At 45.0% G+C, this 14,247-nt stretch overlaps 1 protein-coding gene across 4 annotated transcripts in view; it reads right to left on the reverse strand.

Annotated features, from left to right (window-relative positions):
• Positions 1–5,983: 5,983 nt before the first annotated feature.
• Positions 5,984–14,247, reverse strand: part of exd3 (exonuclease 3'-5' domain containing 3) — a 63,945-nt gene continuing 55,681 nt past the window's right edge. For all 4 annotated transcript variants that reach the window (XM_045692547.1, XM_045692546.1, XM_045692545.1 and 1 more), the window contains 2 exons: positions 7,554–7,620; positions 5,984–7,421 (listed from right to left, as the gene is read on the reverse strand). In XM_045692547.1, the coding sequence (XP_045548503.1) occupies positions 7,039–7,421; positions 7,554–7,620 (450 nt within the window). In that variant the 3' untranslated portion in view covers positions 5,984–7,038. The remainder of the gene's footprint in view (positions 7,422–7,553; positions 7,621–14,247) is intronic.

The raw sequence follows: 14,247 nt of genomic DNA on the forward strand, positions 1-14,247 counted from the left end.
ACGTAACGTACTGGTCTTACACAGAACCCTGCAGGAGTCTGGTCAGAGTTCCTGACGTAACGTACTGGTCTTACACAGAACCCTGCAGGAGTCTGGTCAGAGTTCCTGACGTAACGTACTGGTCTTACACAGAACCCTGCAGGAGTCTGGTCAGAGTTCCTGACGTAACGTACTGGTCTTACACAGAACCCTGCAGGAGTCTGGTCAGAGTTCCTGACGTAACGTACTGGTCTTACACAGAACCCTGCAGGAGTCTGGTCAGAGTTCCTGACGTAACGTACTGGTCTTACACAGAACCCTGCAGGAGTCTGGTCAGAGTTCCTGACGTAACATACTGGTCTTATTCGGATTTGTTGTTGTTGTTGCTTGTTTCTGGGGTTTTTCTGTGGCTTTATCCAAATGGTATTCTTATTCAGACTCTTCAAACATTTGCTCTATACAACCAAAATATACCCTTAACATGTGGATGTAATTACCCTCCTTTGTAAAGACAGCAAAGATATGTTGTGAATGTCATTTTTTTTAAACGGGATTTTCTGTATATGGAGCAAACGAAAGCACTCAAACAATAATTGTGGATACATTTTTGGATTAAATAAGTAAATTCATGTTTTCATCGTGATACCAAAAAACGAGTAAATCTAACATTGTTTGCCCACAATTTTCTCTAAAATACTTTGACAGGTATATAACTATTCGTTCTATTAGTAGTCTACATGGTATCTACTGGAGTGGAATCTTTGTCATTTTAACTCACACCATCATTCCAAATTTAGGATTTTACCCTACCCAAATCCATGTAGAATCAGCGGTCTTCATAGGATGACCAATAAACAAAATGTGAGAGGAATGTGACAAATGTGTTGGTGCTTGTAGCGCATCCGTAATCTCCCATATTTGAAGGCCCTCCATAATTTCAAGAGGTTATCGATTCGTAGCAGTCAAAACAACATTAGCCTAGTATCGTATCCTACTTTTCAAACTTCTAAATGGACAGTTACTGAATGGTATATAATAAGCTATGTGAAATAAATACCAGATCTATCCTATTTCTATTTCTGATAAACAATAGCATTTTGTTTTATAATCGACGGAAGAGAAAACACACAAGCGTGACTTGATATAATGTGTAGAAAGTGAAGAGTGTTTGACAGACAGGACGACAGACAGGACGACAGGCAGGACGACAGACAGGACGACAGGCAGGACGACAGACAGACAGGACGACAGACAGGACGGGCGGGGCCCCTCACCGCCACTGACTCAGAGCACAGGGATTCTGCGGAGCGGCCTGTGACGATTCAATGGAGGGAGGAGGGGCTTCAGAATCCAATTCATTACAGCACCACGTGTTTAAGGAGCGTGGGAAAGAGGCGAGTGTTTCTTCCCAGCAAAGAAAGAGCGAGGATCAAATAACAGTGCAGCAAAAAACTGCGAACAGGCAGCTTCTATACGCAGCGCGGCCAGGGATAGATAGACCCTGCAACCGGACAGGGACTGCCAGGCGAGGCAGTTTATTTCAGGAGGGCTGGAGAAAAAAAATAATAGTGGTGCTAAATACTTAAAATACTAACCTACTATTCAGGGTTCATTGAAACATGTGTAAACAAAATTATACCTTCAAAGTTAGACGTAGACTAAGCACAGAACACTTCGGGGAAACCATGAGAACGCACCATGCACTTCCGTTTTAGATGATAGATTATCCAGTCTTCTTTCCCTGGCAACAAACGCGAATTGACCTAAATATTTTTTTCTCTCTCTACAGACGGAGGCTCCCCCAGCCATACAGAGATCACATTTTTCGGGCAAATTGCCAAGCAACAGTTTCAAGTTTTAATGTCACATGCACAAGTACAGTGAAATGCCTTTCTTGTCATCTCAAAACCTAACAATGCAATAATCAATAACAATGTATTACTAGAAAACATAAAATAAATTAAAATAAATATTAAATACACAAAGTAAGTAAGCATATTATATACAGGAAATATATTTTTTAAAGTCAGTTCCAATACCATATTTACAATGTGCAGGGATACTGAAGTGATGGAGGTAGATATGTTTAGGGTAAGGGGACTAGGCAACAGGATATAAGCAGCTTGTATGTGCGTGTGTAGAGTCAGTATAAATGTATGTTCATATTAAGTGTGTATAAGCAAATTATGGAGTGAGTGTTTGTATGTTGGAGTGTCAGTGTGTGTAGGGCCCTGTGAGTGTGCAACAATTGAAATAAAGGTCAATAAAGATACAAGGTAAACTCAGTCAGTGTAACTATGTTGTTAGCTATTTATTAGTCGTATTGCTTGAGGATAGAAGCTGTACAAGAGCCTGTTGGTGTCAGACTTGATGCCCCGGTACCTCGTGCCGTGCGGCAGTAGAGAAAATAGTCTATGACTTGGATGGTTGGGGTCTTTAACGATTTTCCGTGTCTTCTTTTCCCACCGCCTGGTATAGAGGTCCTAGATGGCAGGGAGCTCGGTCCCAGTGATGTACTGGTTTGTCCACACAACCCTCTTTAGCGCCAAGTGATCAAGGGCGGTGCTGGTGTCATACCAAGCAGTGAAGCAGCCAGTCAACATGCTCTCAATGGTACAGCTGTAGAACCTTTTCAGGATTTTAGGTCCCATGCCAAACTTTTTCAACCTCCTGAAGGGGAAGAGCCACTGTGAAGCCTTCTTCACGACTGTTTGTTTGTATTTGGACCATTTTAAGTCTTTAGTGATTTGGACACCGAGGAACTTGAAACTGTCTACCTGCTCCACTGCCGTCCCATCGATGTGGATAGGGGTGTGTTCGCCCCCCTGTTTCCTGTAGTCCACGATCTGCTACTTGGTCTTGCTGACGTTGAGGGAGAGGTTGTTGCTGCAGCACCACACTGCCAGGTCACTGACCTCCTCCCTGTAGGCTGACTCATCGTCGCCGGCTATCAGGCCTACCACCGTTGTGTTGTCAGAGAACTTGATGATGGTGTTGGAGTCATACGTGGCCACGCAGTCGTGGGTAAACAGGGAGAACAGGAGGGGACTAAGCACACACCCCTGTGGGGCCCCTGTGTTAAGGGTCAGCGTGGCAGATGTGATGTTGCCCACCCTCACCACCTGGGGTGGCCCATCTGGAAGTCCAGGATCCAGTTGCAGAGGGAGGTGTTCAGACCCCTTGACTTTTTCCACATTTTGTTAAGTTACAGCCTTATTCTAAAATGTATTAAATAATTGTTTTCCCTCATCAATCTACACACAATACCCCATAATGACAAAGCGAAAACAGGTTTTTAGAATTTTTTGCACATTTTTAAGAAATAAAAAAACAGAAATACCTTACATAAGTATTCAGACCCTTTGCTATGAGACTCAACATTGAGCTCAGGTGCATCCTGTTTTCATTGATCATCCTTGAGATGTTTCTACAACTTGGAGTCCACCTGTGGTAAATTCAATTGATTAGACATGATTTGGAAAGGCACACACCTGTCTATATAAGGTCCCACAGTTGACAGTGCATGTCAGAGCAAAAACCAAGCCATGATGTCAAAGGAATTGTCCGTAGAGCTCTGAGACAGGATTGTGTCGAGGCCAAGATCTGGGGAAGGGTACCAAAACATTTCTGCAGCATTGACGGTCCCCAAGAACAGTGGCCTCCATCATTCTTAAATGGAAGAAGTTTGGAACCACCAAGACTCTTCCCAGAGCTGGCCGCCCAGCCAAACTGAGCAATCAGGGGAGAAGAGCCTTGGTCAGGGAGGTGACCAAGAACCCGATGGTTACTCTGACAGAGCTGTAGAGTTCCTCTGTGGAGATGGGAGAACTTTCCAGAAGGACAACCATCTCTGCAGCACTCCACCAAACAGGCCTTTATGGTAGAGTGGCCAGACGGAAGCCACTCCTCAGTAAAAAGCACATGACAGTCACTTGGAGTTTGCCAAAAGGCATCTAAAGACTCTCAGACCATGAGAAACAAGATTCTCTGGTCTGATGAAACCAAGATTGAACTCTTTGGCGTGAATGCCAAGCGTCACATCTGGAGGAAACCTGGCACCATCCCTACGATGAAGCATGGTTGTGGCAGCATCATGTTGTGGGGATGTTTTTCAGCTGCAGGGACTGGGAGACGGTTCGGTATTTGGCCATGATTTCTAAAAGTTTAGATAGCTGGCTAGACTAACTACCTATCTACAAATGGTTAGCTGACATGGCTAATTGAGTGACTGTCAGTGACTGACAAGAGAAAAACTGCTGATGCACAACCAAATTGCACCTGGTGTATCCTACTATTCTTCCTTATGTTGCTTTAACCTTTAACCTGCTCTGACTGACAGTTGATGAACTACTGTCACAGAAGAACAGTTGATGTACAGAGAAGCACTTTTACTTTACAAAACAAGACTAAGTACCGTAACAGTCAACTGAAGCAACAAAAGCCTTCATTATCTTGATGTTTGGTCCTTTGTGTTCATTTGTTTAGCATGGACGGAAAGAGGATAAAGCAGCTCACACCTCTGTTGACCAGGGACTGAAACAGAAAGGGGGCCAGGGGAGGGTTTGAGTTACCGGGTGACCTTGAGCGGTCAATCACGTTACACCACCAGTCCCAAAGGTGAGCGGTGGGTCACGTTACACCACCAGTCCCAGAGGTGAGCGGTGGGTCACGTTACACCACCAGTCCCAGAGGTGAGCGGTGGGTCACGTTACACCACCAGTCCCAAAGGTGAGCGGTGGGTCACGTTACACCACCAGTCCCAGAGGTGAGCGGTGGGTCACGTTACACCACCAGTCCCAGAGGTGAGCGGTGGGTCACGTTACACCACCAGTCCCAGAGGTGAGCGGTGGGTCACATTACACCACCAGTCCCAGAGGTGAGCGGTGGGTCACGTTACACCACCAGTCCCAGAGTTGAGTCACGTTACACCACCAGTCCCAGAGGTGAGCGGTGGGTCACGTTACACCACCAGTCCCAGAGTTGAGTCACGTTACACCACCAGTCCCAGAGTTGAGTCACGTTACACCACTAGTCCCAGAGTTGAGTCACGTTACACCACCAGTCCCAGAGGTGAGCGGTGGGTCACGTTACACCACCAGTCCCAGAGTTGAGTCACGTTACACCACCAGTCCCAGAGTTGAGTCACGTTACACCACTAGTCCCAGAGTTGAGTCACGTTACACCACCAGTCCCAGAGGTGAGCGGTGGGTCACGTTACACCACCAGTCCCAGAGGTGAGCGGTGGGTCACGTTACACCACCAGTCCCAGAGGTGAGCGGTGGGTCACGTTACACCACCAGTCCCAGAGTTGAGTCACGTTACACCACCAGTCCCAGAGGTGAGCGGTCGGTCACGTTACACCACCAGTCCCAGAGGTGAGCGGTCGGTCACGTTACACCACCAGTCCCAGAGGTGAGCGGTCGGTCACGTTACACCACCAGTCCCAGAGGTGAGCGGTGGGTCACATTACACCACCAGTCCCAGAGGTGAGCGGTCGGTCACGTTACACCACTAGTCCCAGAGGTGAGCGGTCGGTCACGTTACACCACCAGTCCCAGAGGTGAGCGGTGGGTCACGTTACACCACCAGTCCCAGAGGTGAGCGGTCGGTCACGTTACACCACTAGTCCCAGAGGTGAGCGGTGGGTCACGTTACACCACCAGTCCCAGAGGTGAGCGGTGGGTCACGTTACACCACCAGTCCCAGAGGTGAAGTCAAGTAAACCACTATCGCCATCCAATATGAGAAGTGCCTCCAGACAGCTTAGGTAAGTGATTTTGTAATAGTCTTTAGATTGCCTAAAAGTCAATGAAGCCCTCCTGTTGAAATGGAGCAATAAGATCAGCACATAATAGCCATTGACATCCAAAACGTTCTGGTAATAATTCAAGAAAAGTAAGAAAACAAACTAAGATGTTGGCTGCACCTCATCTCAGGCTGGTTGGAGCCTGTCTACCACCATCCTAAGATAAGAATGAAATAAATAATTGACAGAAATACGGAACGCCATCAGTGATAACGAGAGTTACCTTTTTATAAAACAACTTATTTCATAATTAACAATAAAATACAGGATTCACAGAATATAGAATAGTATGAAGCCCCTTGTCACTTATGGAAAAGTAGTTAAAAATCAAACCGGGTTTAAGATGAAGAACATATACCGTACCAGTCAAAAGTTTTAGAACACCTACTCATTCCTGGGTTTTTCTTTATTTTTACTCTTTTCTACATTGTAGAATAATAGTGAAGACATCAACACTATGAAATAACAACACATATGTATAATAACACACACAAATAACACATATGGAAACTCTCAAGGAGAGTGATGGAGTGCTGCATCAGATGACCTGGCCTCCACAATCACCCGGCCTCAACCCAATTGAGATGGTTTGGGATGAGTTGGACCGCAGAGTGAAGGAAAAGCAGCCAACAAGTGCTCAGCATATGTGGGAACTCCTTCAAGACTGTTGGAAAAGCAATCCTCATGAAGCTGGTTGAGAGAATGCCAAAAGTGTGCAAAGCTGTTATCAAGACAAAGGATGGCTACTTTGAAGAATCTAAAATCTAAAATATATTTTGATTTGTTTAACACTTTTTTGGTTACTACATGATTCCATATGTGTAATTTCATAGTTTTGATGTCTTCACTATTATTCTACAATGTATAAAACAGTAAAAAATAAAGAAAAACCCTTGAATGAGTAGATGTGTCTAAACTTTTGACTGGTACTGTGTCTTCATAAAACATATACTTGTAAAAAAGCTTCCCAGACAGCAGACCGCAGTCATAACCTGATCCATTCCCACATAAAAAGACAAACCAGTCTTACAACTCATAATAACATATGGCTTCAAAACTAAAGGAAATTTGAAGGTAAAATGTGTGTTAATTCCATTGTAATAACATAAGTCTGTAGAACGGGACGTAGTAAACTAGGAAGATAAAGTTTGACGAAATGGAAAAGCACCAAAATAGGTGTGTGAAGACAGTAATCAGTACAGTAGGCCTAGTTCAGTCAGCGGCCATTTTGATCCCTGCAAGATGGACAGAGATTAGCTGTCAGAGGTTAGGGGTCGGGCCTGTTGGGTTGAAAAACTCGGAGTATCCTCAGTATCCTCAGTGATACACAACACTTCCTGAAACTGTGACAGGACCCTGCTGAAGTGGGAGCCCTCCCAGAAGATCTTGCCACAGCCAGTGCAGATAAAGAAGAAGGGTATCCTGGGTAGCAGGCCGGGGGGTACGGTGTGCAGTTGTAACACTGCTCCCCTAGGGAAGGTGAGGGTGGTGGAGTCCAGGTCTGACAGAGGGGCCCAGCGACAGTGAGGGGAGTACCTGGGGGCCCCTGGGGCCAGGAATGGGGCCGGGGAAGGGGAGTCGTCCCAGGTTTCACCCACCGGTGGAACAGGAGCCTGCTGCTGTTGTTGTAGAAACCCTGCAGAGAGGAATAGAAAACTCACTGAATAGAAAATATTTGTCCCGCAGGAACTCCATTCATTTACTTTTCTAAATTAAATGTCTCACCTTTGAAACCAAAAGGTGTCTGAGGAAGGGACAGGGAACGTACCTCTCTCCTTCAGCAGGCGTGTCATGTTTTCTCTAGGCATCTTCAGGTACTGGTCACTGTTACACACCTTGAAATACATAAAGATACTGGTCACTGTTAAGGCTTCCGCATGCTTCGTTTCGGCTGACACCTAGCCCGAGAACCCAATGAGTGTTCTAGTGAACCGAACAAGCGTTTCGAGCATACTCCCTTAAAAAACCTTAGCTTCAATAGTTTGTCCATTTTGAGACTCCGTAGCCAATATACACTTCCTCAAAAGTCAGAATGAATCTAAGATAGCTCAAGAAATCTGTCATTAATTTTGACGTTTTTGCAGAGATCTTAGTCGGCAGGTAGCCTAGTGGTTAGAGCGTTGGGCCAGTAACCGAAAGGTTGCTAGATCGAATCCCAGAGCTGACAAGGTAAAAATCTGTCGTTCTGCCCCTGAACAAGGCAGTTAACCCACTGTTCCTAGGCCGTCATTGTAAATAAGAATTTGTTCTTACTTAACTAACTTGCCTAGTTAAATAAAGGTTAAATAAAAATAGGTAGCGCAATTTGACATCTAACTAAGCTGTTTGGTACAGCACAAACCCTTAACGAACATCAAAACTAAATAAAACGTTATACAATTTAGTCATAATAAAATGCAAGAACTGTTCCAAACTGTTTCGGAAGCATGTGGACGACTTTACACGCCCAGCCCTCCTACACACCTTGAAATACAGAAAGATTTCTTTCACTTTGAATAAAACCATCTGCTAGCCAAAAAGAGAGCCTGTGTAAACCTCTCCAAGGTAAGGCATTTCATGTGATGTTGTGAAGACCATCAGGCATTTCCGCAGCACCCACACACCAGACACCAGACGAGAGTCAACCAGTGTCTACCCCACAGCCCATTCTCTCACACACACACACACACACACACACACACACACACACACACACACCTCAGCCCTCACCCCACCCAGGGGATGGAGAGGAACTGTGGAGACAGCGTTGACGCCTGGGTAGAATTCACACTTCCTTGGTGCTTTTGTGTTCTCTAGTTCTCCCATCTCTAGCCCCCCTGGCAGCACACTGGTGCTAAATGCCCTGTAAATACACCTGAACTCCACCCCTGTACAACAACACCACTTAAAGAAAGGGGCTGTAAATCAACAGACAGTCAGTATTCATTAGGGGAAAGTGTAGCAACGAAAATGAGCGTTTCACATTGCAAAAGTTCAGGTATTCCCTCCCCGTTCCAGTCTTTTGAACTCCGCTTGGTGCCTAATGAATACCAGCCAGCTCAGTTCCTGTCCTCCGTGGACAGATTGAACTATAAGGCGGCGCACAACACCTTTAATATCAGAACATTAATAGTCTACGTTAATAACATGTATAATAATGTGTAAATGATATGATGGGCTCCCAGGTGGTGCGGCGGTCTATTTATTTTACCTTTATTTAACTAGGCAAGTCAGTTAAGAAATAATTCGTATTTACAATGACTGCCTACCCCAGCCAAACACTAACTCGGATGACGCTGGGCCAATTGTGCAGCCACCCTATGGGACTCCCAATCACTGCCGGTTGTGATACAGCCCGGGATCGAACCAGGGTCTATAGTGACACCTCTAGCACTGAGATGAAGTACGAGTGGTAGTAGTGGTGGGCGTCTATTTTAATAAACATACACCATCAACAATAAATCCATTATTAATACATTTTAGGCAGGTCCTAAGAAACATAATGAGACTAATAAAATGTATTTTCATTACAATAGAATAGCATATTTATGTTACGAGTCTGTGTAGCCGTGGCTGCACCATCCAAATTAAATCAATAGTTCGTTATTTTGTTCATTAACAGACTAGACACACCGACCCGATCACAGTCAACACATATACACCAATTGGACAAAACATGAAGAACACCTGCTCTTTCCATGACAGACTGACCAGGTGAATCCAGGTGAATCCAGGTGAAAGCCATGATCCCTTATTGAGGTCATTTGTTATATCCACTTCAATCAGTGTAGATGAAGGGGAGGCACCAGGTTAAAGAAGGATTTTTAATCCTTGAGACAATTCAGACATGGATTGTGTATGTCCGCCAGTCAGAGGGTGAAAGGGCAAGACAAAAGATTGAAGTGCCTTTGAACGGGGTATGGTAGTATGTGCCAGTCGAACCGGTTTGATTGTGTCAAGAACTGCAACGCTGCTTGGTTTTTCACGCTCAATAGTTTCCCGTATGTATCAAGAATGGTCCACCACCCAAAGGACATCCAGCCAACTTGACACAACTGTGGGAAGCATTGGAGTCAACATGGGCCAGCATCCCTGTGGAACGCTTTTGACAACTTGTAGAGTCCATGCCCTGACGAATTGAGGCTATTCTGAGGGCAAAATGGGGGGGGGGAGGTGCGCAACTCAATATTAGTATTCCTAATGTTTGGTATACTCAGTGTACATTATAGTAAAACTATAGTGGAATATAACAGAATAAAATACAATGAATATTCTTCCTGTACAACTTGAGTCACAGGAATGTGTGGAAACTCTAAAAAAGTGATATTTTGAAATCGAGCCCAAGCCCATGTTTTTTTACCCACATTTAATCTCTTTCCTACCCTCACTCCACTTTGTTAGAGAGCAGGAGTAGGGTCTTTCCTACCCTCACTCCACTTTGTTAGAGAGCAGGAGTAGGGTCTTTCCTACCCTCACTCCACTTTGTTAGAGAGCAGGAGTAGGGTCTTTCCTACCCTCACTCCACTTTGTTAGGGAGCAGGCATAGGGTCTTATCGTCATCATGACACTGATAGAAAATAATAGCAATCTACATTTTCAAAAGCATGTCTCGTGCTCATATTTCACAACCTCCTCTGGCTTTTGGAGTTGCCTACATGAGATCGATCAAAATGAAAGTCCTACTCTTGATTTAGGCTACATTACAGCATGCTAAACGTTTCTGATCAGTGATAGATTAACACTTGATTTAGGCTACATTATAGCATGCTAAAAGTTTCTGATGAGTGATAGATGAGCAAATTAATAGTTTTGCCATACCGGCTGCACTTATTTGCCATACCGGCTGCACTTATTTGCCATACCGGCTCCACTTATTTGCCATACCGGCTCCACTTATTTGCCATACCGGCTCCACTTATTTGTCCAGCCAGAAACAGATGAACCAAATAGCCTATACAGACAGATTCAGTGAAACAAAAATCACATTGATTGATTATCAGACAAGTCAGTGAAGTCACAGGATTTTGATCGGGAGTAGGCCTTGGCTACTAAGCGACTGAAGAGCCAAATAATCCACTTGTTAAACTACATAACATCCTGGCAAAATTTTCTGATCACTACTAATACATTTGTCAAGTAGACAAGATGATCATGAGCAGCACTCAGCTCAACTTAGCTAACATTTTCACAGCCTAATTGTAGTCTAACCAATATCCAAACGGAGATTCAGTGAAAACAAAGATCTGACATTGATTTATCAAGACGAGTCCCAACGCTTGTCTCAAAGCAGCGCGATGGCGCTGACCCAATCAAAACGGTGCTGAAATTATCGTCTAGTTGACCATACGCGGGTAGGCTATTGCTTAAAATGTATTACAAGGATTGGATGACTTTGGGAGTTTCAGTAAGCAACAATTTGATACAAGCATTCAATTGCATTAAAAAAAAAAATGTATTTGTCACATGTGCCGAATACAACAGGTGTAGACCTTAGTGAAGTGCTTACTTACAAGACCTAAACCAACAATGCAGAGTAAGAAAATATCTGCTAAATAAACTGAAGTAAAAAAGTTACAATAAAATAACAATAACGGGGCTATATACAGTGGGTACCGGTACTGAGTCAATGTGCGGGGGTACAGGTTAGTTGAGGTAATTGAGGTCATATGTAGATTTAGGTTGAGTTATTAGTGACTATGCATAGAGTAGCAGCAGTGTAAAAAAGGGGTCAATGTAAATAGTCTGGGTGGCCATCTGATTAACTGTTCAGCAGTCTTATGGCTTGGGGGTAGAAGCTGTTAAGAAGCCTTTTGGACATAGATTTGGCGTTCCGATACTGCTTGCCGTGCGGTAGAAGAGAGAACAGTCTGTGACTTTAGGGCCTTCCTCTGACACCGCCTGGTGTGGGAGCTCTGCCCCAGTGATGTACTGGGCCGTACGCACTACCCTCTGTAGTGCCTTGCGGTCAGATGCCGAGCAGTTGCCATACCAGGCGGTGATGCAACCAGTCAGGATGCTCTCGATGGTACAGCTGTAGAACTTTTTGAGGATCTGAGGACCCATGACAAATTTTTTCAGTCTTCTGAGGGGAATAGGCATTGTCGTGCCATCTTCACAACCATGATAGTTTGTTGGTGATGTGGACACATTAGCCTACTTTGTTCCAATATTTTCGTCATTCAGTGCTATTCATTCCCACAGTAATTCTTCATGGATCCATCCAGTTGTGGTCGAGAAAACCATGCCTTGCAAAGTTTAGAACTGCCAGGAGGATAGTAGTAACGGGCGCTGCCTAGCAACCATCAAGACATTAAGAGTGTAGTGCGTGTCAATGCAGCCTCAGCATTACGGCTACTTTTCATACTAAACCGTAGTCAGAACTTTACTGAAATTACTAGGTCGTTTGGCGGAAATAAAAGTTTCTGCTTTGATACTGACAATACCATTCAGATATAAAGAAAAATAGGAAAACAGTTGGCGGGAAAAAAAACGTCTTAGTTTGAAAGGGTATAAGCCATGTGAGTGTAGAGACTGCAGTGTAGTCCATGGAGGTGTGGGAGTGACACAGGTGTTAACCTCTGAATGGAGACATCGCTCTCACGCCCTCAGTATTCTACCTTGGCTGATCTCTCACTCACTCACACACACCAGCATTTCAGCCAGGAAAACAGTCACTATTTACTCAGCTCAAAGTTTCCCATGGTCGAGCAAGTCAAAACCTGCTCCCGTAACTCTCCCAGCTTATCCATGTGCTGTTTTCATTCCTTCCATCCACGTTTGTTACAGACACAACACATACACAAACACACCGTCCTCACACACACACACACTGTCCACACACACACAGTCCTCACACACACACACACCGTCCTCACACACACAGACCGTCCTCCCACACACACACACTGTCCACACACACACAGTCCTCACACACACACACACTGTCCACACACACACAGTCCTCACACACACACACACACCGTCCTCACACACACACACCGTCCTCCCACACACACACCGTCCTCACACACACACACACACCGTCCTCACACACACTGTAACACACACACAGCCCTCACAAACACACAAAGTTCTGACACAAATACACACACACACTGTCCACACACACACACAGTCCTCACACACACACACACACCGTCCTCCCACACACACACACACACACACACACACTGTCCACACACACACAGTCCTCACACACACACACCGTCCTCACACACACTGTAACACACACACAGCCCTCACAAACACACAAAGTTCTGACACAAATACACACACACTGTCCACACAGTCCACACACACACACCGTTCTGACACAAATAGACACACCATCCTCATAAGACACACCATTCCCTCTCTCTACACACACACACACACTACCATAAAAAGGCAATCAATGCATCCTCTTTCTCAAAGTATATGAATAGCATATGCATGACTGTTTAAAACAGTAGAGGCATTGTTGTCTACAGAGAACAAATTAACTAGCCAATGTAATACTAACTACTTAAAAAATAAATACATGTCCACATAAACACAACATGTACAAATGTGTCAAATGTTTCATGGGTGTTGCCAAGGTACACTTGTAACCCAGGTCTCTATACTCTTCTTACAAGTCTGGGTATCTCACACTTTTTGGGGACAAAGCCAAAGAGAATGTTCGTTGTTGTGACAATAAGGGTATTAAGAATGTGATACTGTGTTTGAAAGGAGAGTGGTGGAGAAAAGAGTAGAGAGGAGAAAGGCAGAGGGCTAGCGAGTGAAGAGGGAGAGGAAAGGTGGGAGGTGGTGGGAGAGAGACTTTTCTTCGACCGACACACAGTCCCGCTCTCCTCAGGCCGCTCCCATGGGAAAATCCTGGACCGCATACAGGAGGCAGGACTGGCCGACTGCTGGGTCACACAACCCAGTGCCGATAGCTAATGGAGAGCTAGTGAGCCAGCCGCTAGCCAATGGAGTGTTAGTGACCCGGGCCGCTAGCCAATGGAGTGTTAGTGACACGGGCCGCTAGCCAATGGAGTGTTAGTGACACGAGCCGCTAGCCAATGGAGAGCTAGTGACCCGGGCCGCTAGCCAATGGAGTGTTAGTGACCTGGGTCGCTAGCCAATGGAGCATTAGTGATTTGATTCAAAAAGCAGCGAGCGGAGAGTGGAGTGAGTCAGGTAAAGATCTGCTAGGGAGGGAGGAGTAACAGCGTGGGAACTGGGGGGAGGGGTGTTGGAGACATTCTCCAGGACCAGCCTCTCTCTCCACTAGTAGTTACCTGACTTCTCTGCTATGTGGTAGTTGATATGCTAGGAACTATGGCCAACACATGGATACAGACGCAAAATAAAAAAGCACATTATCTGTTTGTTTCATTGAAACCAAAATAAATACAAGTGGGTGCAAACCAAACCATATCGTCGGTGCTTAAAATGATTAAATGAACCAAAATAAATACGGTACAGTCAGTGCTCAC

This window comes from Salmo salar, chromosome ssa13, assembly GCF_905237065.1.
Source record: "Salmo salar chromosome ssa13, Ssal_v3.1, whole genome shotgun sequence".
NCBI classification, from domain to species: Eukaryota; Metazoa; Chordata; class Actinopteri; order Salmoniformes; family Salmonidae; genus Salmo; species Salmo salar.